Raw genomic sequence first — 27,663 nt, forward strand, 5'->3', positions numbered from 1 at the left:
AAATAAACTAACTTCTAAACTAAACTACCAAAGCTAAATTAATTGAACATTGATATAGCTTACAAGTTACAACCGACATTCTATTATGACATTCCATTATGAGTCACAATCTAAAAAAGTTGCGTTAACTTTAACTAAGTTCGTTTAAGTGTGAGTCTCTCTGAGTGACTGTCTTTGTTCGTTTAAAGCGATATCACATTTTTCCGCCCTCCAGCGACGTGCCGCCCCTGGATTTATCCACAAGATCCAATGGGTAGCTACGCCACTGAGTGGAGCATAACAAACTACAGGTAACTTTCAGTTCATCCGACAAACAGAAATGAAGAGGTAATTCTCAATGAAACTGCTTTACAAAATTATCAAGACAAATAAAAGGCAAAAATAAAAAATGCAGATTGTAATCTCTTTAAAATGCTCATCTTGCTTAAAGTCGAAAAGTGGTGGATTTAACATTTATGCTGTTTTCTGAATGGAGCCTTATTGCAAGCGGAGTGGAGCACTTGATAATTGCATGCTTGAAAATAGACAACTTATGCAGCATAATTTGTAGGCAATCACACGGTTTGAGATGCTAATTGTTTATTCAAATCACCTCGTTAGACCACTTGAGCATTTTAATGACTGAAACACACAATTCTCAAATGGGTCATTAGCAGATTTCTAAGTTAAGCATTGGCCAACAGTCTGCTTTCTCAAAAGAATTAGACTAAGTTGAACAATGAACAATTGAACATGCATAGCTTTACTTCATGACTTTTTTTAGTTAGGAAAACGAACCTTTGTGCGGTGTTCTTTGAAATTTCAAGCGACGCACAGATTGAGAATTACTGTAATACACGTTGGCTGCATAGCCGAGTTGTGAGAGCTCTGGTGCGGAACTCGAAAGGGCGCCGGTTCGACACCGCTGGAGAGCATGCGGCTGTGTCTTTGGCAGGACACTTAAAGGCATGCCTGAAGGTGGACACTAAGATTGGGTTCCTTGCTTTCCCGTCCATCTTTAACCACCAGATGTAAGCCTGGATGCGATAATAATGGTCACACACAAATATAACACTGCCAATCCTTAAATGTCGTAACTTATCAATCATGCTGTAAACTCGGAAACTTTTACGAACTCCCGAAAAAGCTTCACGGGCCCCTTGGGGGTCCGCGAACACCCGGTTGAGAACCCTTTTCCTAGACCAGGGGTGACGAACCTTTTTGCGGTCGCGGCCCACTTTGTCAAATTACACATGAGATATCGGGTGACACAAGTTTTTAATCGTAACCTACTATTGCGTCTCAACTAACCCCACCCACTGACTCAACTAACCCTTGCTGCGGGGTTGGTTGAGTCAAACGGTGCTCCATGTTTGAGGTAATAAAAATGGCAATTAAACGTGATATAGCATTTTGATAAATCTGCAATAGGTAAAAAAATATAAGGAAAAATCTAAAACATGAATCAACCAAACCCACCTTCCCCTATCCTTTTTGCTCAAGTTGACTAAATGTTTCGACCATTATGCTCCGAAACAACAAATCAGTTAACGAAATTTCTTTTTCAAACAACAAACAAAAGCCCATGCGAATCATACAGCTGAAGCTATCTGAAGCTGCCCTAGACGATGGTACCTTCTCGGTATAGTTCTTGGAAGCGTCATTAAACTGGCGTGGTAGAGAGTAAACTCTCGGGTTGAGCTCAAACGACAAATCTGAAATCAGCACCGATAAAACAGAAGATCTCACAACAGGTAACGTTTTGTTTAAAGATTCTTGTGGTCTGTAACTGGCATCTTTAAAATTTGTACAAGAATGAATACACTGGTGTCCTGATCATATGTAATCAACTGACAAAACAACGATTTCACGAGCAATTAATCAGTCCAGCCAGTAAAAGGAGTCGGTTACATCATAACTACAATCAAACGACGTAAAATGTAGCAACTCTTGCAGACTGGGAAAGGTCTGGTGACATCGCTTCTTTTCAGATGTTGGTTTATACAACGGTCTTCAAACCTGTCTCATCAGGAAATAATCCAAGTGATAATCAGCATTGCAAATTTACAGTTTGTCTGCTGCCCAACAACAACAACAAAGGCCAATTATAGAGGAATACTTGACACAAAATGAGCATAAGACGCAGTATTTACACAGAGGCACCCTTCGCCCTTTCTTCTGCCCCTCTCCATAGTGATTTTAGATCCGGGGAAGCACCCGCTTTTGGCTCATCCGCCACATTAGAAGAGTCACTTGTTTCTGCCTTACAAACAATCATTGTATGTGTTATAGAAGTCGGTTTTGAAGAAATAAGAAGGCAAAGCTTTCAACGAAGCTTAAAAATACGTCGAATTGAGAACTGACCCTTTTAACATGGCAGAAAAAGCGGACCTTCCGTTCGGTAATTAACTTCCCTAAGTCAAGCCATACGTATCTCTCGATTGTATGCGACTTTCAGGGCAACCGTATTTTTGACGCAAAAGTTACCTTTGTTACATCGTTTCAACATTGCTAGACGTCAAAACGGTGTAGAAATCTAGCTTTTGGGACTGAGATAGTTAAAATTTACAGAATAAAATGAGTCGCATCGATAACAGAATAAACATTGTCACATCGATTGTTCACAAACCCAAAATCCGTCATTTTTACTCGTCTGCAGACGTTGACTCATTGTAAAAACAAGTAATTTTGCTGGGTAGGAAGCAGTCACTGTTTGTCAAAAGTTCTTAGTGGTTCCCAAACGAAGGAGCCTACAAATTCCATAGTCTGCAAGCTTCCTAAAAAGAAAAGAAGCTGCTGATTAACATGTCGGATCATCATTTAATCCAGGGCCCCCCAAGCTATGGGTTGCGATCCCAAAAGGGTAATCATAAATTTAGGATTACTAATCCAACTAAAAGTGGGCCTACCGTGGGCAATTTTTACTGTAAACTGCCCACCAAAGGGGCGTATAGAAAATTGATTTTTGAAATTGAGTCGCACAAATAAGTTTAAGTCCTGGGTTTAATACATTGGATCGTACAAGGATCCAAGTCTCAAACCATTGTCTTGCTAGATTTTAGCCTACCCTTTTCTTGCTATAGTTTAGCCTACATTGAATGAAGTGCCAACAAAAACATAAAGTATTTAAAATTTTAAACAAAAAATTTAAATAAAACTCTACCGGCCAAAGGTCCACTTCGGCTAAAAATTGAAGAGCATGAAAGCTCGTGGAATCACTTGTTCTGACGCTACCTTGGTCTCAGCACACAAAAGATACTCACAATCTTTCATCACTCTTTATTGTTGTCGGAGTCGTTTTCTTCATACTTGTCATGAGTCCACAAGGTGGGAGACCTCTTCCTCTTGAAAGAAGAGCTGCTGGCTTCCTGAGAAGATCCACCGGCCGCTGAAACGAAGAAAATCAATTTCCAAATTATAGCTTCAAAAATTTTTTATGTTAAAATTGTTTAAACTAAAATTAAATCAAAGAAAGAAAACTACAGTGACAAGCGCTTTTTTGCACTGAATTGAAAGTAAACCAATGTAGAACTCAGCGGGATTGTGACGTTTTCAAAACTGTTCTCGGTGCTTCCACATTTTATGCTTCAACACCAACACACAAAACAGCGAGTCCGGAAGTACATTCAGCAACAATAGTACAACTAGAGGCTTGTGTCAAGAGAAGTGTTTGTAGGTGAACAAAGGCACAACTTTGGCGCAAAATATGGGAGGGCCTTGTTCATTGTTCCCACAATTTGTCACGAAAAGGGACATTCCCTGGTATATACTGTACGTTCCTTGGTTTTTCCATACCAAAAGAATCGTAAGTTATACGAGACGTGTAATTATTCGCTTAATGTTATTAATATACCGTTGTATTTTTTTCAGATGTAGTTAATTTGTATGTATATTTATTCCTGAAGAGGACATCTTGTGATGTCGAAAACGTTCGATACTTAATTTGTTGCGTAGTTTTATGTTTATGTAAATGTAATAAACTTGAAAATGTTAAACTTGATCACGTTGCTCGGCTTCGTATGCCTATGGTTCAACAAGACAAACTCTCTACCGAAGCTCTATTATTAATATACGTACCCGAAATAATTCAGCGTATTCTCAATAAAAATTAACAACAGTATTCAACAATTTACATTCAGAAGAAAAAAACTATTGAAACATGGTGAAACAGAAGTCCTTGTTCTCGAAGGGTGTCGAACCCACGCCCTCACGAACGTCAGTCAGTCAGTCTCATCAATCGTCCACGCGGCTCATAACTATTGAAATACATGAAACAATGGGACACTGCACTTACCCTGCTGATCGGAGGAACGGTGTTCATTCTTTATTGCCTCGCTCTGAAATAAAGACGACAACGTTGATATTGAACAAAAACGTCAGAATGATGTAAGGCTTAAACCATTGGACAGTCGCAGCAGAGGTCAACGACCGATAGGTAAGTTTTTAAATGAACAAGACAAAAAAGCCGGTCTTCGTGTGCATCTTCAACCATGTATTGAAGTGACTTCTAAACGACAAGGCAGCATGCTCTCAGTCGATGTCGAACTGACGCCCTCTCGGCCACACAGTCTAAAAAAAACGAGACCAATTCATACAAGTCATTACCACTGTGTCAACGATATAAGATTTTTCACACCAATCTTGTGCACGTTTAATTGCGAGACGTTGCACTAACGTTATAAAGAGTTGATTTGCTGGCTGAAAGGTTGCCATCAATCTTGGTCGATTTGATAAATCGATACATTGAAACTACGTTACCTTTTCGTTGCTATGTGTTCTGGCATGCCTGTCCGAAGCCTCGCTGCTGTAGCTGCTTTCTCTGCGTCGGTCACGTGAGTAACTGCGACTCCGCCTCTCGTAAGACCTGTCAATCATAAAAGCATAAATCAGGTGTGAAAAGCATGACCATTGACCAAGTTAGAGATAGTGCAATGTGGCGGACAGTGCATAACAAGCGTTCCAAGCCGATGCATCCCTTTGCTGCCTCATTTTCTCCGCAGCCAAATAACGATATGTGTCACCAGAAACACGCGAGATACATACTGTGATGCCACAAAATTTAAATTAGATTTGGATCCAAGTACTCGAATGCGCTTTGTAAAGCGCTGAAAACAGCGTATAACTGCGATGCAGAGGGTACAGCGCGACGTAATAACGCACTTTATGATGCACAATGCAAGTGTTTGTTCTGTGGTTCCAGCCGTTACCTGTCGGCACTGCGCTCGCTGTCTCTCCTGTCCCTGTAGTTTGGCCGCCACTGCTGCTGACGGTCTCTGCAATGAATAGATATGTCACCACATTCTTACAATTGTTAAGGATGAAGAAGACTAGACTAACTTGCAAAGGCAAATGGAGTAAGATGGCATATGCTAAGGAGGGAGACAGTTTCTTGAAAATTGCGGTGCATGAATTTACAAAGTTGCAAGACACAGTAAAGTGAAACCTCTTTCTAACATTTCAACACAGAACACGACTGACGTCAACGGCCAATCAGAGCTTAAAGTGCAACTGCACGATGACTTTGACCTCACTTTATCTGAAAGAGCATGTTTCAATCTATAAATACCAACCTCGCCCCTACTTTTTAAGGCTATATATTCATCTCCATAAAAATTATCAAAACTATGGTTTTCCACGCGCTTATATTTTTGACCACGTCTGCAATGGCGGATTGCATTGCGCAACACGCGGTTTATGACGTCAGTTGGAGTCAGACAGAAGCGACAATCGCTTTTGCAAGTCCTTTAGTTGCGTTTGTTCTAGAGCAGTGGTCGGCAACCTTTTTTAACAAAAGAGCGATTCTGTTACATATTTTGGCAGAAATGACCAGCTGAGAGCCGCCAAACGTAATATATGTGTTTCAAGTACAGATCAGACCACAGTTTCTTTGCTACCGAACAATTCTTTTTTATGCCGTCATCTCTATCTGTGTACGGCTTTCCTCGCTTAACAATCTATTCAGCTGCCACAAAACTAGCAGCATTGGAGTGGCATGGGGCAGTTATCCATTTATTGAAATCTTGCTTACTCTGCTCCGATCTTTGCATAAGTTCCAGTACTGCCTACTTTAACTAATCTCCAAAATGAGAAAATGTGCAGCAAAATTAATGCTCTATGGCTGTTCTGACAGTGCGTTTTGAAGTCATTTATTTTAGGATTTTTTCTCACATAGGCTATTAAGCATGCAGATATGCCAACATCATTTGCATTGAATGCAAAGTTCATGTTTATGTCCAATTGTCTATGCTGAGTAACATCTCTGTTTTCGCCAAAAACTTTTTTATTTGTGCATGGATACTCATAAAAAGGAGTATGCTGTCAGTGTTCACGCCAAAAGCTGTAAACTGACCTGATAACATCAAAACTTGAATAACAAAAATTGTAAAAAAAAGTATATTATTTTCTGACAAGTATCACTCGATCAGAGTTGGCTCATTGCTGCATCATCTTGCACAACTAGTAAACAACGTTGTTTTTTTTTTGTTTTTTTTTATTATCACAGTCGAACGCATAGGCTATACCAAATCATGTCAAATCTGGAGGGAGCCGCTTCCGAGGAGGTAAAGAGCCGCAAGTTGTCGACCACTGTCCTAGAGGAAGGAGTTTTTTTTTCGCTGCTTCGATCTTGTTGCACGTGCTTTTTATGTGAAAGCAGGTAGTATAGGCTCTTTGCAATCTCAAGTTTGAAAAAAATAAGCCAGGTCTGTTGACTTATCCATTGAAATTGTTGGTTAAGGGACAGACCAAAGCTGTCATAGGCCCACGCGAGGTAGTACGGTACGTCTTAACCAATGTTATGTGACATTCGAACTACGAAATCGAGCAGTGTGTAAGGGTGCTTAACGGCATGGCGGAGAGCACGTTTTTCATCACTATGTTGGACGAATCCCATGCAATGATCAATCCAGCAGTCCTACAAACCTTCTTCAGGGTTGATCAGAAGAATTGGGAAAAAGATGGCAAGCCCAGAGGACGCGATGGAAAGTTGTCAAATGAGTGAGTTTACTTGAGCTTGTTTACTGTTCAATAGCCTTTCAAGAGCTGGTTGCGTAATTATTCCATTCATTATTAAACGAAGCTGTTATATCTCCCAGGCAATTCAGGTTGGTCGCTTGTAGGCACGTGCTGGAGTGGCTGTTGGATGGAGAAGTTCTGGGCAAGTCGAACAGGGTCGTGCTGCCATCCTGCATTGTCTCTTTCATCCGCAGAAAGTACCCCAGCGACGATGGAGATTATGCTGGGTTCCGAAGACCAGTGTTACCATTTTAGTCTTTTTAGAACCAAATCTGGTTTAGTTGCAACCGTTTGGTTTATTTTTTTTCGATTTGGTGTGTTTTTAATTTGTGTGTCGTAATGCAATTTGTCATCAGTATTGTATGTTGGTTTATTCTTTTAGTTTATTTCTGCTTCAATTTGGTTTATTCTGGTCTTTTTTTAGCTTCATCTAGTTAATTTTTAAAAAACCTAGATGCCAACACTGCCGAAGACAGTCCCAATGAATGCTAAAGCGTTATCGCATGATGGTCGACTTTAAAATGTCCTACAATACAATACAAAATGTTTTCGATATAACCAAGTTTGCTTGTTGTAATCTACGAAACTAGCCTTCGGCGATGGGCTTCGCAAACCAATCCTGGCACACAGGCATGAACAACTAAATTTGTATAATGCTGGCTGAAAGATGCGTCTTCATTATGGAATAGATGCCTTATAAATATACGCATTCACTAGCAACCAAGCTTATCTCGGCTAGTTTGGTCTCCACTAAGCTCGACTCCAACTGACGTCATATCACTAGGTGGCGTTGACGAGTTTACCACTTCCAGGTAGCGTGAGAGAGAAGCGCTAGAGAGCGTGGGAAAAGGGTCGGTTTCTCGGCTGTGGGCCTCAATTGTAAGGAAGTGAGTTTTTCAACAGGTACCGGATGTCATGGCAATGGATTCTAGCCAATGTTAATTCGATCGTGCAGTTGCACTTTAAGACCCGCGCTCGAATCCAGTGCAGGACACAATCATTTTTCTCTAGAGCTACCGTATCTCCTTAGAGCTGACCTTACGATGTTGATATTACTTTGAAAATCATACCTGTTGTTGTTGTTATTGTAGTATCCACGCCCTCTGTTGTTGTGGTTGTAATACCCTCGATTGTTATTGTTGTAGTACCCTCTATTATTGTAATATCCTCTGTTGTTGTTGTTGTTGTAATAGTTTCCTCGACCTCTGTTGTAGTTGTTATAGTTGTTGTAATTGCCTGTCAAATGAAATATAATCATAATGAAATTAAATACAATAACACAACATGTGCTGAAACATCAATATGCCAATCAATTAGGTCTGTACAATTGTACAAGAGCTAGACTGGATTGGTTAATAGTAAGATCCATTCAATTTACTTTACTCCATGTGTATTGTGTACCACTAACTAGGATCTACGTGTAACGCCGCAGAAAAGAAATTTTCACTCTCGATGACAGCTTAGTCCTTGCAGAATACCTGTAGAGATTTTAAATCACTGACACAAACCCGATCACCGGATAGATGTCATTGTATATAATTAGAAAAGTGTGCTGAACTACACCGACCGAGAGTCGAACCATAATTGCTCCATCTCATCATATTCATTCATAAATGAAATTGTTCATCAAATCGTTCTTCGTGTGTCCCAGAACATCACGCAAGCTCTTATTTTATCGTTCAACTCGGCCAAGTCTCTCCCAGTCCTATCAAATGATTTGTCACAGAATTACAGGATCCCATTAAAACTTCCTGTTCAACAAAGTGTGAACTCTAGAAAACTAGAGAATAGCTAAGAGCACGCACCGCGGTGTTGAAAGCGTTGGTTGTTGTATCGATACTGTGGCTGCTGGTTCTGGTAGCGATTCCCATCGCGTCTGAACACCCGCCTGTCGTCAAATCGTCTGCAATGAGAGGATTATTGAACATGAGTTTAAAAACTATTTAAATCACATATTATGGAAATTAAGTTATCACCAAAAATATGTTGTATGATGGTGAATGCCGGTCCCCGCGCACACTTTGATTTGAACAACGACTTAATTTCGTGTTTACATTGAAATAAAACATTTAATAACTTTAAAAAAACTTCAACTTGCTTCTTTTCAAGTCGTTTTTTAAGCAGTTCCTCAACTCAGGTTTCCATGATTGCTAGATGCTGGAACGCTCAAAAGTTGCACTCAGCCGCTAAAGCAGGGGAGCTTTCAGAGTTAGGACAAAAAAATATGCGTAAAGATTGTGCTCACCTTCCTTGGTCCATGCTGTAAGCTTTTGGAAGGGACTTGGATCTGGATCGAGATCTGCCACGAGAAGAACCACTGGAACGGGATCTGGAGTGTGATCTGTATCTTCCTTGAGACATCGATCGAGACTTGGAAGATCTTGATCTGGATGACCTGGCGCTGGGAGAGCGTCCTCTTGATGATCTTTCGCTCGGTGATTTTGCCTTGTGAGGACTCACTGATGGAGACTTCCTCTTTGGAGGAGGAGGAGACTTTGAAGAGGAAGGAGACCTTCTCTTGTCAAATTTGTCATCTATTTTGGCTAAGCTAGCCAAGTTAACAGACACCTACAAAACATGACATTTTAGGCAGCAATCGGTTTAAGAATTTGCATCAACCAAGATCTGGTCATTTGCCATGTGACGTACGATGAAATACCTGAGAAAGACTTTCGATTTAGATTCTTTTTTATTTGTTTTCGTACTGTGGCGGAACTGTACATGTACATTGTACATGCATCAGTTAAGCTATACTTAAATAATATTATGAGTGTGGTGCTGGTACTAGGACGACACCGAAAGAGCACAGGATCAACAAAGTCAGTTGCCACCTTCTTACAAAAAATCTACAAAAGAGGAAATAACAACGAGTTTCAAGCTTCCCACAAAAGGCATTAAAACTAACAAAAATATGTTTAATAATTATAAGATGTTGCGACCGTTCAGTGCCTTACTCTGCTCTCTAAAAAGCACCATTGCCTTGCCAGGAATTACTAACTTGAACTACAGTTCGGTAAAAAGACGTGTTGGCTTGACAACAGAAAGTAGTTTCCACATTAAACATGGGCTGGTTTATTGGGCATGCGATGTGTCTTGATCAGTCCAAGAAAGATCAGCATGAGAAGTTGCACGTTTCAGTTTACAAAACTTCCGGTACGTACCTTTTGCGAAGCACCTTTGGCTTTTGCATACTTCCCGTCACTTTCACGTGACTTGACAGAAAACCTCTCTGACAGAGTCAGCTTCGTCATATGCATCACAGTACGAGTACCTGTAAGGCGGAGAAGTTTGAACACACTCTGTACAATGTTAAAAGGATAGCTTTCAAATGTTGTGCTTTCAGTGCAAGTTGAGCATTTAAAATTTTAAAACCTAATTAAAAGACCATATGCTCTATCCGGGGATTTAACTTTGAGGGGAGTTACTTTTAAAGATGAGTTTATTACCAGTCTTGAGCAAGAGGAGTGATGATGATGGAGTGAAACGTCCTCTGCAAGCACATAATAACGTGTTTTCCTTTTATACCACTGCATTCATCGCAGATATGCGTTGCTCCTCAAAGCTTTACAAAGCAGACAGTGTCAATGCAGCCGTATAGAGTAGTCAAGGACATTATTGTCCTATTATCTTTACGCCTTTTTTCTGTCAAGCAGAAAAATGATTCAGTACCACTTTTAAAAAGTCTTTGGTATGACCCGACAGAGTATCGTACCCATGTCCACTGATTCAGAGACGGACAGACTAACCACTAAGATAGAGAGTCTGTAAAATAGACGTACAAATAAACAATACCAACCTAGGGACTTGATCTTGATTTTCTTAAGAGCTTTTTTACTCATCTTCAATGGAGACTCGTCCTCCGACGCATCATCGCTTTCGTTTTGAAACAGAGAGACAAACTGATCCTCATAGGAGCCACGACCTCGCTTAGTCTTGACTTGTTTCTCAGGTTTCGCAAACTTGATGTGACAAAATATAGAGCGAGACCCTTCGCCGTGCGTTCTCAAGACCAAACCACGTATATGGGAGAGAGGAAGAGTTGGTGGGATGTGCCTGATCAATCAAACATGCCGTCAGTATATGATGCACGTTACAATACCATGCCACGTTTTATTCATTTTGATACGAGGTTTATTGCATCACAATCACATAGCAGCATCATGTGGCATGCTTGTTTACTTGAACTTTTCCTTCAAGAACATGCAGCTTAATTTCTGCTCGGTCGTCACTCAGCCGAATCCGTCTACTCTACACTTGATTGGACGGTAGCGTATGACGTGTCAGGGTGAAAGTCAGGGTTCTTGAGTATCTCAATGCAGCGCACAACCAAATTCAAAAACAAACAAACAAACAATCCGAAAATGAACAGCTTTATAACTGGTTTGTTTTTTAGACATAAACATGAAGTACTGTATAAAAATGAAGCGATTGCTAACCTTAAATAAACTTAAAGATGTAAACATTGCTATTCATGGAAATTAAACCTATTTTTATCGAATTGTTTCACTCACCTAGTACCACAATTATAGAGGCAGTATATGAAAGATTGAGACATTTAAGCAACCTGGTGAGACAAGGTTTGAAGGCTGGCGAAATTTGAAGAATGGATTCTATTCTGTCAATATCACTGGACTTTCAATACGTGATTTCCCAAGAGCATTTTCCATTTAAAACATTTTGAAGAATGAATTCTATTCTGTCAATATCACTGGACTTTCAATACGTGATTTCCCAAGAGCATTTTCCATTTAAAACATTTTGAAGAATGAATTCTATTCTGTCAATATCACTGGACTTTCAATACGTGATTTCCCAAGAGCATTTTCCATTTAAAACAAGTTTTGCAAATACCACAACAGCTTGGAAAATATTTGCAATGTGAGATGCTTTCAAATCCAACCTGATTCCATAACAACTTAAACAAAATAAATGTCGGACAAGATGACATCATGAATACGCAAATTTATTATTCAATGTTTCCAACGATCGTTCTGCAAATCCATCGCATCCAACAAACAGAAGAAATCCAGCCTGTTCATTTGAAGAACAACAAAAATTTTATTGCGACATTCCTTTAAATGACAACACACTTACCTCTCAAGATCTCCATCCAATCCCTTGCTTTTCGCTTCCAACAGCTCGCGTTTCGATTTTTTACCCTTTTTGCTTTCGGTTTCACTTAAGTCATCCATATCTTTTTCCTATAAACGACACATTATTTATCATAAAAAGTTCTCTATTAGAAGCGTGGAGCAATGACTCTTGTGTGACTTTGATTAATATCGTTTCCTATAAAACCAAATTGTGCTGTGTTTATTTTTTCATTTTTGCAGCCATGGATTCAGCTATTTTTAACAAACTAGTCTTTTTAATAAACAACTACAGGCATGTGGTATTGAATTTAAGGTATGTCTTATGCACAATTTGCACACGTAAAAAAACCTTGTACAAATATCACATTTTGGAGTTTTATAGAAGAGCTTAATTTTGGACACAACTCACTTTGGCTTTCACCCAAAGACAAAGTTTAACGCAATGCCACTTATTTTATTAATAAGATAATACTTACAAAAAAGTCAAAACCCTTTCAATATTAGACTCTTTTTCACAATTGTGCAGTTAGCACTCCTCAGTCCTCATCCAGATAAGCCACCTACTTTGGTTTTCTTCTTCTTTCGCTTTTTTTCCTTCATAGCCGGACTCGACATGTCTTCCGACGGGATAGACATCTTCCTTTCCTTCTTGTTTTTTTTCTTCTTCTTCTTTTGCTTTTTTACTTCATCCTTTCCGGCCATCAATTTCATTTTTTGTTTGGAAACCCTGCAGTTTCAAACCAGTAGTTGAATTGAAGTCGCATAATAATGCTTCAAATTTGTTGATTTGATATTGAACTAAGTTGCCCTCACGTAAAACGAATTCTGAACAGGAGTGAAAGAAAGCTTACGAAATCAAGTGAGATTTAAACCTAAGTAGTGTAACTTTTACATTAAACAAGTACCAGTAAGTCCAATATACTTTCCCATAGTTTGAGCACAATTTAAAGCAAACTTGTGCTTTAATAATCTTTAATCCACGGTCATTGAGTAAAGAAGATTATTTTTTTAACGAGAACCAATGGAGACACAGAAAGCAGCCGTCTTACTTCTTGCTTTCAATTTCTTGTTTGCGGTTTGCCGCTCTGTCAATTTCGTCACTAGAGGAGCTATATTCTCCATCTGAAGACGATGCCGGGATCCTATGAGTAGGAAAAAATTGCAAGTTAGTAGATGAAGGTGGAAGTCAAGTCACAGTAATATTCTCCAAACCATAACTCAGAAATAACACTTCCAGTTAGCAAGTCTATGTAGAAAGAAGGAATTTTACCAACTGGAATAGCAAAACAAAGCAGAACACCAACACTGCAAACCTTTCAACATTGAACAATCGGCACCAAAATACGTGAAAAATTTCCACGTATAAACACAACCATTGTTGATCAACAATGGTTTTTGTTTGTTTGTCGTATCCGGGCTTTCACCTGGTGGTTGAGGATTTAGATTAAGTGGACGGGAAGGCAAGAAAGCCAATCTTCGTGTCCACCTTCAGGCATGCCTTTAAGTGTCCTGCCACGGACACAGCCGCATGCTCTTGACCGGTGTCGCACCGGCTCCCTTTCGATCGCCGTACCAGGGTTCTCACCACTCGGCTATGCAATATGCATGCAACGGTTAGTCAGTTAAAGTGACAGTGTGACAGATCGAGACAAGATGTCTTCTTACTTGTCGCGTTGGTGAATAAATTCCTCTGTCGCGGCATTCCAACCGTAGCCCGGCTGCTTGGTTTTATCTGCGATGATCGGGTGCGCCTCCTGGATGGGTGGTTGCACTCCACTAAATACTGGCTTGAAAGCTGCAAAGTGAGCTAGATAGTGACTTGACAAGTAAGTAACAATATGCAACTGTTAGGTAAACTACGGCAATCACACTCAGCAATAATTTGGAGCCTAAAAAGGACTAAGTGCTTTAACTAGTCATATACAATCTCTTGATTGATGCTGCAGACAACTGGTCGACTCTGATGTTTCGGGATAAAGACCAGGCTTCTTTGAAGCAAAATAGAGAGAGAGATGATGGTACATGAAACGCAAAAAGCAGAGACGGACCAAATTCCAGTTTCTTGCAGGTTGATTTGGCTAAAGATAAAATAAACGCGCATTCCTTCAACGAAAGGGTAATGATCGTAGAGATTTGAGGTCAATCAATTACCTTGCACAATTTGAGGATAAGCGACAGTCTGCTGATTGAGCGGAATTGATGACGAGGCAGTGGCAACCATGGGAATGCTTTGGCCATATGACGTCACATTTTCTACTGCTGCACCAACCACATTGTCTTGTTTATTTTCCCCTGTGAAAAATACAGTAGAAGATTGAGGCATAATATTAAGGATAAACGTACAGAAAAAAAATGAATTTTAAAATATATCAAAATACTACTTGATTAGTTTGTTTACAATAATAGTGTGCAAGAGTCACTATAGCAAACATTCGGACAATAAGTACACATCTTAATTCAACAGGGCACTTACTTGGCTGAGATCAAATATTCAATAAGTAATAAACAAATTTTGAACAATCACTGAGGTACGGGTGTCCAAATTTATTCAGCCAATTCCAACTGAAAAACTTTACTGAGGAGCAGCTCAAATTGATAGCAGCCATATAACTGCAAATACTTCCTCCAGGAAAGAATATTTTGATTGGTAACAAATGGTGATTTTTCTATCACACAATAATCGAATATCGGTCTGACATTGTAACAATACATAACAAGGAAAAGACAAAGCGTGCTGAAAAAGAACAGGTTTTTAGAATAATATTGTAAGCTACAAAACAACATCAAACTTGAACAGTAGAAAAGTGCTTCTCATTTTGTTTACTAGTGGATTGAATTTTTAAAGCAGCAAAACTTAAGTCAGGAAACTGCAAAGAAAAATAGCATTTTCACAACTTCAAGCGGTGGTAGTCAACCAACCTCGTTTATTCACGCTGTGCTAGTGGTTCAATGCCTCTACAAAAATGCCGAACTGTCATGATCAAGCTTAGGAAAAAGACAAAACTTTGTCTGAACAGGGACAGTTGTGCGAATATTTCGCTTTGAGAGGATGGGTAGGACATAAAGCCAATCTTCGTATTCATCCTCATGGATTGTCAAAGACAGAGCTTCGTGTTTCCAATGGGTGACGAACCAATGCCCTTTCGATTGTCAATCAGATACCTCTCACCAATGGGAAGGCAGCTGATATTTAATCGAGTTGAAAAACAATAAAATCTTAAAGGATTTATTCCTTGTAATAAAAGCACTCAAGATTCAGTCGAAAGTTGTTCTTCTGAGGTTGGCAAGTTTGCAATGCAAAAAAACGCATTAAGTTCAGCGAACACCTAACCTGATGATGTTGCTTCAGTGGTAGGCGTTGTTGAAACTACACCACCAAGCGTTGGTATCTTTTGCCCTTCAAGTTTTCCACTGTCTGGTACTTCCTCTGAACCATTCGGTGAAAGACCAGGAATAATATTTTTATCCAAATTGAATTCTTTAAAATATTAAAAGGTAGTCGTAAGCACATTTTAGTTTAAATTCAATGTTGGCACAAAATATTTGTCATATTTTTCAATAATCCATAAGTAACTTGCCATAAATTTTGCGATATGAATATATTTTCACAAATTATGTGGTGAAATGATTCGACGTGTAGTACCTTCAATCGTGCGCGGACATTTTGCCGAATGGATATTTTTCCGAAAGGTTATGTGTTATTACGTTATGATAATACATATAATCAGTGACGTTCGGTGGCTTAAACCATTGGGAAAGCAACTTGGAAATATGTTGCAGCAAGGTAGTAGGCACGAGGGGCGTAACCGTCGGGCGAAGCCCGAAGGCGTGTTGCCGAAGGCAACACTTCCAGCGGGGGGTCTGGGGGGCCTCCCCCAGAAAATTTTGAAAAACACTTCCAATTTGGTGCGCTCTGAGAGCATTTCCAAAACAAAATCTTCGGACTTTCCCAGTCCGAGGATAAAGATTCAATCAATCAATCAAACTGGGACTAGTCTAGAATGTTGGCTGCTTTTTTAGACTGAGCACAAAAACTTATTGTCAATGTCATCTGTAAGCATTTACAACATGCATTGGACTGGTGCACTAGTAAAGAGCAAATAATTAGCCTATAAATTAAGCTAGTCCATTCTTGAAGAACACAAGTATGTTTGCTCTGAACTTGTGATGTCAGTCTATTGACCCAAAGAATTTAAAAAACACTTGTGCTGTTTCAGTACTGGTTGGTTAATGTACCCTTTGGAATTGCATGTCTTATTGTAGAATCTATGTTTTTTTTGGTAAGAGAACCAGCTTTATTTTCAGCGTACTCAGTAGCCTATAGTTACAAGCCCGAAAATCACTCATGCGTAGAGGCTGTATTCCTTTCGCCTGAAACCAAAATCAGCCGCTATGAGATACGCATGACGTCACTGGGAAAGCAAGTTTAACCATAACACCAGATAACACATCTGATTGGCTAAGCAGCTGGTGTCGTTTTGCAAAACGATTGAGGATTGGATAAAACGAAGGCGTTTTTCAATGTAAGGTAAGCACTTTTGAAAGTTGATTTCCCTGGAGCTTCAGTGATGGTTTCTGACAAAAGCGTTTGCGTTAATTGGCATTTATAGGCAAGAAATGCGGTTTGGTGAGGACTTAGATACTCACAAGAGTTACGAGTAATTCTAGTCACGAACACAGTAATTTTCAAGTTAAAATAGATTTGATAAAAATAATAAGAAGTTAAACCTAGAATTCAGTCATTATATTTTGCATAGTTTTCGCTCAGGTAAGCACTGCTTTCCTTGCTTTCCCTCACCGATCGTCACTGCATATAATGCATTTGTATAATTTCGGCAATTTGTCCAATCGGCATTTAGTCCTTTCGACAAAATGAGTTTCGGCAAAATATCCGGGTACCACCTTCAATACCCCCCCGAACAATTGTTTATGAACGCTTTAACCGATGCAAGATTTTGGCACTTTTGCCTCTAGTTAGTGTGTTGGTATAACGTATGCTGTAGCTATTATTTTCTTTTTCGTCCCTCACACGTTAAGGTAAGGTAAAACACCGCTTCTCACAACCTGGGATGTAATAAATTGAATGGGCGTAGCTGCTGAAGGAAAGCAACTAAGAGAAATGAACTGGCCACCCTATTCTTTTTAGTGCCGAACGCTTATTAAAATGAGAACCATATCTTCATGGTCCCGGTACTTGGAATCAAGTATTGGAACACGTTAATCCGTTCACGTTAATATCACGAGCTTACTTACCATTCTCGCCAGTGAAACCAAAGCCAGGAATACCATTCCCATCACTTTTTGCCTTGAGTGGCCAATCGCTTTCCGTGTTTTCTCCTGTTTGGCTTTGATCTAATGTTGCAACAAAGACTATGAACCAAGCCAGGCAAACACGAGCAATAAAGCAACACTAATAATGATTGTTTTGGAGGATTTGTGCGCTTAACTAACGAAATATTACCATAAAAATAAAACAACCTGAGCTCATTTATCTCGGTTAATAAACAGATGGCCCAAAGTAGAGGTTAGATAGAATTACAATTCACCTTGTTCCTCTGGCTTGGCATCATTGTTGCTCCAATTACTAGAGGCGGGCCGAGGCCACAACCGGGTACGTATCACCTCCTTACGACGTTTCTGCTTTTCGACCAAATCCTAATCAAATATGTATGACGGTGAGCTTGCTAACGAAGTCAGTGATATGATAAATCAAACTAGCTTTCAACAAGACGAAACGGAGCACACTGCAATGTACCAATATAATCAACCAAAGTAGTACTGTATTTTCAAAAAGAGTGTAGAATTATTATGCTAAAAAAACTTGTTTTTGGCAAGCAAGATTACATTACACATGCTATGACTGCTATGTATCACCAAAACTGCTTAAGCATTGCCTCAAAACGACAACAAGTTAGATTTAGTTAGAAAATAAACATCATCTTGATCACCCACTGATATTATTACGTGAACTGCATTATAAAGCACGTAAAACCATAACGCAAATGGGCCAAGCCAGACATCAATATTAACGCGTGCAAATATGACAACAATCTCAAAGCAGTATTGCCAACCCGATCACAGCACTAACCAGTACCACACATAAGTAACCCGAGCACTTACTGCCTTGTCCTGAGGGGGGGAATCTTCAGGGGAGACCTCGGCCGCCTCTTCTTCAATGGGCACAACTTTTACGTGGGCCGGTAACAGGTTACTTGGTGGTGCCTGGGTCATGCTTGGGGCTGCCACAGGTTGAGGCACCATTGGCACTGGAGAATAATAATTTCGAAAAACTATTAACAAGAATTACCGGTAATTTTGATGACGTTGGTTCGATGATGTAGCTGATGACAATTAAGGTCAAGCTAAATGAATAGAAATCCTTTTTTAAATGAAATAAAAAATATGAACCGTTCTTCAGGGGTGTAAACCAAGCTAAACTATCACAAGAAGTATAAGGTGATAATCTGCTTACATTCCCTCGTTTTGTCAATCAGGCACGACTGACTTCTACAGTTCTACAGCAACGTGTCACGGCATGACAAGTTACTGTATACCAACTAAACAAACATGCAAAACAAAACTTAATTTCGAAACAAAATTACGCGCAAATATTGAAACTAGAAAAAGGAATTTAAATGTTGTTCAATAACAAGAAACTTAAAACATCCTCTCTGCTCTTATTTTAAGTTTCTTATAAACAACCGTAGATACCTGAGACTGGTTGTGGGGGAGCAACAACAACTGGAGGTGCAGCGCCTTGCTGGACTGAAGGAATCTGGAAGAATTGCATCATTTTTCCGTCAGGTCCTGGCATTTCGATTCGAATCAGATTCATTGGCTGACCATAAGGCCCAACCATCTTCATGTCTTGCATGCCGGGTGTTGCAGCCATCATCATTACTGAATGTAAAAGAAAACGCAATGTCAGCAAGAATATCTAAGAAATTGTAACATCAAACTGTAATTATAACACAATGACCGCAAATGTTCCACTATGAAATGCCAGATTAAAGTATTGAATTTTGTCACAGCCAAATTGATAAAGGCTTCTTAACCTTGATTTGAAAAATCTGCATCGCTTTATCGGAAGCACGGTCTACAGTGGAAGTCAAAAAAGCTTCTATACGGGGCACTGGTTTTGTGAGGTGTTGTGAGAGAAATCAGACTATTTACCAAACAGGCCAGCAAATCAATTCTTTTGTTATGTTGATTCAGCGTATGCAGACGTTGAATTAATGACACAAGACGTTGTATGCTGGCTGGTATAGCATTGCCACGGAATCATCATTCTTAATGTCCGCTCTTTACAGAAAAAAAGTGCAGATATTGTAAAACTGAAGTGTGTTACTATGATGGAGTTTGCTGTCTAGGTAGGCTGCTGCATCATGCACGTTGCCGAACAGCACGTCACAACAAAACAAGTGCTGACCAAGCAGAAATTACCTGGTTGTGATGGGGCATTGGGCGGGTAAGCATACACGGCAGGCGGTTGATCTGCTGCAGAAATGGTGGCTCTGGCAAAAAAAAAAAACACAAAACAGTTTTAGCATTTTTCATCTCACCCAGACAGCACAACACGTTATTTTTACAACGATTTAACACTTGTAGTTGGTGAATCCTTGTAAAATAACGGATTTTTCTGCCAGAGTGATTATTCAGATAATAGACATACGGTACTGTTGAAGTAACGTTGATCAAACATGCAGCAAAATCAGTAGAGAGATGACTAAGAGCACTGCATGAGCTATAGAAAGAATAAATCAGAGCATAGCAGCTGTTTCCGCATAAAGAAATCGTACAAGAATCCTAATGGGTACGAAAATTGGTGGCATGGTAGGTAATATAAGTGGCAAGCAACAAATTAAGCCTGCACTACACGTCAACGAGTATGCCTTGTTATAAAATGTTTCGATAAAACATTGTCAGCTTAATGAGAAAAATAAAACCTAAAATGAATTGTACTTTTCAACAGCAAAAAATAATTCCTAGCTTATGAAAACAGACCTGACGGTTCTGAATGAACCTGCTATTAAAAATTCATGAATATGGAGCAGGTTAACTAAAACACTTGTTGAAATTCTTTGGCGAAACTGGAATGAGAATTCTTAAGCTTTGTAGCACGTTTTGAAAAAGTTTTCATCTAAACCAAGGGTCTCAAACTGAAATTGCTCTAAGGGTCAAATGAACACTTGTAAATTAACCCGAGGGTCGCAATACACAATAAGAAGTCAATAAACAAAATAGCAAGTTAAAACGCAATAAAAAGGTAGTAAAAAAAGATCGCAAGAAAAAGTAGTAAGAACAAAGGGATAGAAACACACTGTATGAACGCAAAAAAAGCAAACTGTACAACTTGTACTTTTAAGACTGTACTTTCTTTGTTGTTAAGGGGATCGTCAATGACGATCCGTCATTGGTCATGGTAGATTCATCATGGTAGCAAATAAAAACAAACGAAACCTGATGCAGCGTTACGACAAGTCTCAGGCCGGCAACAGAGTACTTACTGTACGTTGTCCGCATTGCCACTGAGGTTGGATTTCAAGGGAGCCTGTCTTTTCTTTTTCCCGGATGATTTAGGCTTTTTACGCACAGGACTAGAAGACGAAGAATCAGAATCGGAAGACTTTTCATCGGAACTACGGAAATAAAATGTACAACGTTTGGCATTTGTTGATTTCACGACAACATACGGTCCTTCCTAGACAGCAAAATCCGTCATTTTTACATTGATTCAACGTTTGCAGATGGCAAACGTCTGTAAACCAACCAATTCAAAAATAAATTGTACATTATTTTTAAAAATGTTGCGATAAAATGTAAACTGAGATCTCATCAAACTTGTGCAGTGAAATAAAAACAAAGCTATCTGTTTCAACGATGCTTGTTTCTCGGTAGATTGGATGACAATACTATCATATGCATTGAAATGCCTACGAAAAAACACACAACAAAATATAAACTAGGAAATGGTGGAGTGCAATGATTTATTCATGAAAAATAGTGCAATACCTGGAATCTGATGATTCAGAATCGGTTATTTCGATTACTCTTTGCTTCAGAGTCTTTTCTTTAGCACTTTTTTTAATAGCTTTTGCAGATTTAGATTTTTTCTTTTTAGATTTTTTTCTTTTTTTGTCAACAATCATTCCCGGTTCAATCTCAGAATTGTCACTGTCATTCTCCCATTTGCTTGTTGATTTTTTGATTTTGCGCAAAGACTTTTCATGGCGAGCAACAGATTCAAGAGCAGTTTTTTTCATCTTCTTTTGCATCTCTACAGCATCAAACACTTTCCCTTGCAAATCATCCTGCATCTGAGCCAAAAAAAGGTTCACTTTTCTCACGGCAACATCTTTTAGGGTGTAAGTATCAAACACTACACTGTAGGACAGTATCAAACTCAACGTATCAGGCAAATTACTTACTAATATGACTTGTAAAATAGATATAACTTTGTATGCAGACAAAGGTTAAGAACTGATTCTGATTAATTACAATGAGACGTCGGCTGCATAGCCGAGTGATGAGAGCCCTGGAACGGCAACTGAAAGGGCGCCGGTTCGACACCGGTCAAGAGCATGCAGCTGTGTCTTTGGCAGAACACTTAAAGGCATGCCTGAACCTGAAGGTGGACATGAAGATTGGCTTCCTTGCCTTCCCGTCCACTTAATCTAAATCTTCAACCACTGGTGTAAGCCTGGATACGACAAACAAAACAATGAAACGACAGTTGGTAAGATTCATTCAAACCATGTAGATCAGTTGTGCTACTAGACTGTACCTTCTGTAAGTTTTCCAGATTCTGCATTGACACAGTAAATTCACCGGGAGACTCCCACCGTCCTAAATTAGTTGCAACCTTTTCTGGAAAATCTATCTCACTTTTTGACGGTTCATTGCTTAAAATAGAAAGCACAAAATATTTGCATTTGTATATAGACTTTAAAAAGATGTTAAAAATTATAACACCCAATTATTATGTAAAAAAAAGTTACAAAATGTCTTTTTAAACTAAATTTAGAAGGTCATAATATCAGAAAGTTTTGTGTCAACTAGTCATCGCATTACTGGAATGCAAAACATAGCTTTGGAATAACAATTGCTTAAAAAATTCCAACAGATTTCTAAACCCAGTTGGTATAATAAATAGCCTACTACTTCAATCATGTATAATATAATTGTTAGGGTGGCCAAAAAAAATGGAAATTTTTTATTTTTGTTTGCACACCCTCTCATTTGAGGAGGATTCATGAAAAAATGACACTGTGAAAATTTGAAGTGAATCCGACAAGAGGAAGTGCTCTCCCACCGACCTCAAAGTTTGCTTTCTTTGGCATAATTCGTCAAAATTCCTTGAATATGTGACGTAATTCTTTTTTGACTTATTTACATTGCAGTTGCAGCATTTTTGTGTTAACCATTGTTTTACTCTGAATTTATGATACAATAAGTGTTTCCACATGCAGAAAAACAGAAATAATACACAAAATAGATCACATTAACAAGCGTTTGGTATGAAATTACATGCACTAAACTTTAGCTAAAACCGCATAAAAGTACGTTCACCAGTCACGATCGCAACACTTCATGTGACAACACATTGCCCAGAAATTGCAAGAGAAATGTTTGTAAAGAGTCAAGCCATTGGTTGACTTTATTGCACTTGTTGGAAGCAGCTTTCTGTGGTGCTTGACCACTTGATAGAGGAGCTGGCGCTGTTGTTCATTTTTTGTATGGACTTCATTGAAGTCAGTAGCTAATTTGAGCACCCGCTCTGCACAATCATTGACGGCTTTGAGATGACGCCAAACTTTGCATGCTTCTTTATAATCATCACGATCACGCCATGTGTCAACAGAAGCAGTGACTCGAAAAGGTTAAGTGAACGCTATGTTACAAACTGTGCCAAAGAGAGACGTTAAAACTTGACAATTTTGTTTGGGGCAACACGACGAACATCTTCGGGTAATGGGTCTTTCTTAAGAGCATTAACGATTGCCTTCTTTTCATCAGCTGTGTTATTATCACTGAATAAAGGCAGTGCAGCAAGATCCTCACTGATGTACCACAAGCGCAACCTCAACTTTTTTTTGCCACTTGAGAAATTGCATTGTCAACCTCTTTATAATCCTCTGTGAGCTGTAACATTGCTAGGTCATTTGTAGGAGCAGATATTGATGAAGGTGCTGCAAACCAAAAAGTGGCATAGATGGTAGTAGTTAATATTACTTCATCTGCAACTGTACTGCATGCAAGTGGCAGTGTAATCTTATTGACCTTCATCTCGTAGTAGACGGCGAAGAACCACACCCCATACAGGCAGCTGACATGGCCCTCAAGAGAGTCAACAAATGGACACCCACTCTCTAGTGTTGACTCCCTTGAGGGGCTATGTCAGCTGCCTGTATGGGGTGTGGTTCTACGAGATGAAGATCAATAAGGTTACACTGCCACTTGCTTGCAGTACAGTTCTTGTGAGTGAAAGCTAATATCGCTACCACTGCAAAGACTCACGTTGTTACCAAACTAAAACGCATCCGTCAAGAGCATATAGGAGAATCAAAGCACAAAGGGAGGCGAAATTCAGCTTCCCAGCTGACCTCAGAAGCTGACTTCACCCAGAGATTAAGTGCATTATTTGATATTGCACATGCTAACTGCGAATGCGCATAACAATACCAGAAGATTGCCAGTTTTTGATAGACCAAGGTGGTGCATGACAGATACTGATGACAACAGAGGACCCAATGCATCGGCAAGCTGCTGCAAAGTATAGAAAGCGCAAAGATGATGAACAGAGACGCAACGGAAATCGCATTGATCCAGTACCATCAAGTGCTGCTGCTTTCTCATCTGAAAATGATTAGCAGATGATGAAGATTCTTCCAGTGACCCACTGTTTGCACCGTAAATCCAAATAACACCAAAACAAAAGAAAACCCAGTAGGAGCAGCCATTACCAAAACGCTGCATTATCGATAATCCACTGTTTAATGCAGCACTGAACAGAACTATAACATCAAGTCGTCAAGCAATGATGATCGTCACTCCTGCTCTTGCTGCAGCTGGAATTGATATAAATGAATTGACAATGTCACATTCCTCTGTCATGAATGCTCGAAACACCTCACGTGAAAGCCTGGCAGCTGCAGTGCTGCAAAAATTTAAACCAACAGTTACAGTTTCACTTGTTGTTCATTTTCATGGTAAATATTTGACTAATGCCAATGGCACAAAGTGCGAATCTTTGGCCATTGTAGTTTCTGGTATGCATGTTGAGATACTGCTTGGCATTCCGAAGCTGCTTGTTGGAACGGGATCACTAATGGGCCAAAAAGTAGTGGAATTCATACACGAGTTGTAGCAGAGCACTTAGCTGCATTTTGTTTTGACACGACATCAAGCAATACCGGAATCCACACTGGAGCTATCACTGTCATGCAGCAGGCATTTAATCGAAGGCTGCTAGTTCTTGCATGCCATGATCTCAAAGTCGTCAATGATTGTGCAGAGCGGGCACTGGGCAGTCAAATTAGCTACTGACTTCAATGAAGTCCTTACGGAAAATGAACAACAGCGCCAGCTCCTCTATCAGGTGATCGAGCACCACAGAAAGCTGCTTCCAACAAGTGCAAGTAGACGCCAACATGCCAACAGCTCCATTAAATAAAATCAATGGCTTGACTCTTTACAAACATTTCTTTTGCTTTTTCTGGGCAATGTGTTATCACCTGAAGCGTTGCGATTGTGACTGGTGAACGTACTTTTATACGGTTTTCGCTAAAGTTCAGTGCATGTAATTTCATTCCAAACGCTTGTTAATGTGATCTATTTTGTGCATTATTTATGTTTTTCTGCATGTGGAAACACTTATTATATCATAAATTCAGAGTAAAACAATGGTTAACACAAAAATGCTGCAACTGCAATGTAGATAAGTCAAAAAAGAATTACGTCACATATTCAAGGAATTTTGATGAATTATGCCAAAGAAAGCAAATTTAGAGGTCGGTGGGAGAGCACTTCCTCTTGTCGGATTCACTTCAAATTTTCACAGTGTCATTTTTTCATGAATCCTCCTCAAATGAGAGGGTGTGCAAACAAAAATAAAAAATTTCCATTTTTTTTGGCCACCCTAATAATTGTATATATAATACATTCTGCTAGGGGTAGGGGGTAGAGGCCCTTTTTATGGGTACCCTCTCAAAACCCATTTGCCTATCGCTTATTGGGACCAAAATATGTCAAATAATCAGGAAAAAATTATTTTAAATTTTTTCGGTCAAAATTCAGCGTCTGCACCCCCAAAAACTGACAATTTTATGAAATTGGGCTTATTTTCTTCAATATTAGAGCTATATTGGTTTATGAGGTGTCTAGTCTTATTAGAATTAGTCAGAGAAGCAAGGAACTATTTGACAGACTTCTGTGAGTTCAACATCCTCATGATCTGGATATTTCCACTTAAGACCAGAACTTGCTGAGCGATGCAAATAATCAATCAAATGGTTGTCATTCTCAATCTTTTTGACATAGCCAATGTACCAAACAAATTGATCAGTATTGTTCTGCCATGCGCAAACACAAAGTTCATTAACTTGAAGATCAGATCTCTGTCTATTCTTTGACGTGCATATTATTTCAGTGTCTTTCATAGCATCCAAAACATCATCATTTGATGGCAAATCACAAATAGTACTGCTTGATGTGTTGGTATCATCTCCTGCCAACAAAATATTGAAGTTTTCAAACTTTTCTTCATGAGTAATTTTGTTGAGCCAAAACAAATCTGATTTTGCTGCTTTATCAAATTTGTGAATATGGACAGAATAGGCAAGTTCGTATTTGATGATATCCTTTTGGATTTCTGGCTTTTTCTGCAGGACATCATGAGCCCATCAACAGAGGTACATGGTCCACCCGATGATTTGCAGTGGTTCAAAAGTTTGTTTGTACAGTATAATTTGGAAATTCTTTAGCAATTGCCAGCTTCATCTCAACTCTCTCCTTAAATCTCACTTTTTGAGCATCTGTCCAAGCCACTTCACGTACTGCAAGGGCTCCACAAATTTTGCAAGAGACCTTATCCACAGTTCCTTGGCTTTCTGATTTGTAGAGAATCATGTTATTTCTGATATTCTTCGCTTTGAATTTGCGGTTTCTGCAATGGGCAACTCTTGCTTCTCTATCAAAGTGAGAAAAATCTCTCTCAGTGACAAAATTTTCATTAGGAAGGCCTTCAAGCTCATGGCTTTCAAGTTGAGAAAGATCCGTTAGTCTCAACTTTTCACCTTCATCAGCAAAGCCATACTCTCTTCCACATTGTAGTTTAATTGCTTCAGCTGCAGATAAACACATCATTCCACAAATTTCTTTTGCCAGATCAGTTGTCATTATTGGAGGCGGAACACCATGGATTTGCACCTCAAATTTGCTCAATGTGTCGGTACGATTCTCTAAAAAGTGATTGTATAGGCTTGGAAAGATTTGGAGAAGATCACTCTGGGATCTACATTCAATGCAGTTGAGAAATGGGAAGGTAACATGGTAGTTGAAAAAAGCCAAGACCTCTAGTTCAGTCATGAAAAGGTCGCTTGCCATATAGACCTTACAGGCCTCAACCAACTGATTTGTATTGTCTACTTCATCCAAAAGCATCAACGGAATGTCTTTTGCATTGATAATGGACGCAGCAGCTTTACCAATTATTGCAAATCTTCTTTGCTGGTATAAAAACATGCGTTTCACTACATTCTCTCATTCACATATGTGATCAAATATAATTATCTGCTTTTAAGGATGACTTTGCAGACTTGTCATGAGTAACAAGGTTAAGAATCGCTTCAATTCCAGCCTCAACGATAGCAGTTTTACCACGGAAGAATGACTGGATGGATTGATGGAAGTGCTGGATGGAAGTGCTGGATTGATACTTTCAAAGATAGCTCCTTGATTAACCTTCTTTTGAATCATTGACACTACTTTAAGGTTTGATCGATCCTGAGCTTCTACAGTGTGACTCTTACAAAGAAGGTGGAAGGGATGATGATTATATGATGATGATGTTAATTTTAAGAGCTTTAGTCATGGGGAATCACAACAAATGTGCATGGAATGAAGTCTTCTTATCAATAGCTTGGATTTCTGGGGTCATTCACTAATTTTTGAGCAGTATAGCCAAAGAAATTAGCAAAAAATTAGAAAATTTTGCATCGAAAAATTGAAAATGAAGTGTTTTTTTAATTTTTTGTACTCTTTTCTTTGAAAATTCTTATTTTAAGTAACTTAATCAGTTTCTAGAGGAAATTCTAACTAAAATAGAGTCTTCATTGACCAAAATAACCCTAAAAATGAGAAAGTTATGCTCATTTAAGTGAAATCGGGGTTTTCGACGGGGTTTTAGGGGTGCAGATGGCGAATTCTGAGCAAAAAAATTTTTTTTCGATTTTTTTTGTTTATTTATGTTATTTTGGTCCTAATAAGCAATAGGCAAGCTGGTTTCAAGAATTTGACCTTCTACCCCCTACCCCTAATTCTGCATACAATTTAGAATGAATTTGAAGAAGAAACAACC

The 27,663-nt window shown here is 39.1% G+C and overlaps 1 protein-coding gene across 3 annotated transcripts in view; it reads right to left on the bottom strand.

Annotated features, from left to right (window-relative positions):
* Positions 1-1,807: 1,807 nt before the first annotated feature.
* The window catches only part of LOC145786618 (uncharacterized), a 40,994-nt gene continuing 15,138 nt past the window's right edge, over positions 1,808-27,663 (bottom strand). For 2 of the 3 annotated variants that reach the window (XM_082598317.1, XM_082598309.1), the window contains exons 4-27: positions 21,871-21,988; positions 21,099-21,403; positions 20,594-20,725; positions 19,530-19,600; positions 18,798-18,986; positions 18,207-18,352; positions 17,633-17,741; positions 17,340-17,438; positions 15,418-15,564; positions 14,238-14,378; positions 13,752-13,881; positions 13,136-13,228; positions 12,651-12,813; positions 12,088-12,194; positions 10,790-11,046; positions 10,155-10,264; positions 9,239-9,561; positions 8,799-8,896; positions 8,064-8,229; positions 5,187-5,252; positions 4,738-4,843; positions 4,274-4,316; positions 3,243-3,367; positions 1,808-2,756 (exon numbers count right to left, since the gene is read on the bottom strand). In XM_082598317.1, the coding sequence (XP_082454443.1) occupies positions 3,252-3,367; positions 4,274-4,316; positions 4,738-4,843; positions 5,187-5,252; positions 8,064-8,229; positions 8,799-8,896; positions 9,239-9,561; positions 10,155-10,264; positions 10,790-11,046; positions 12,088-12,194; positions 12,651-12,813; positions 13,136-13,228; positions 13,752-13,881; positions 14,238-14,378; positions 15,418-15,564; positions 17,340-17,438; positions 17,633-17,741; positions 18,207-18,352; positions 18,798-18,986; positions 19,530-19,600; positions 20,594-20,725; positions 21,099-21,403; positions 21,871-21,988 (3,235 nt within the window). In that variant the 3' untranslated portion in view covers positions 1,808-2,756; positions 3,243-3,251. Of the gene's footprint in view, positions 2,757-3,242; positions 3,368-4,273; positions 4,317-4,380; positions 4,549-4,737; positions 4,844-5,186; positions 5,253-8,063; positions 8,230-8,798; positions 8,897-9,238; positions 9,562-10,154; positions 10,265-10,789; positions 11,047-12,087; positions 12,195-12,650; positions 12,814-13,135; positions 13,229-13,751; positions 13,882-14,237; positions 14,379-15,417; positions 15,565-17,339; positions 17,439-17,632; positions 17,742-18,206; positions 18,353-18,797; positions 18,987-19,529; positions 19,601-20,593; positions 20,726-21,098; positions 21,404-21,870; positions 21,989-27,663 lie in introns of those variants that run through there. The other variant, XM_082598325.1, reaches the window with a different exon arrangement.

Source organism: Aplidium turbinatum, chromosome 2 (genome assembly GCF_918807975.1).
Source record: "Aplidium turbinatum chromosome 2, kaAplTurb1.1, whole genome shotgun sequence".
Taxonomy (NCBI): Eukaryota; Metazoa; Chordata; class Ascidiacea; order Aplousobranchia; family Polyclinidae; genus Aplidium; species Aplidium turbinatum.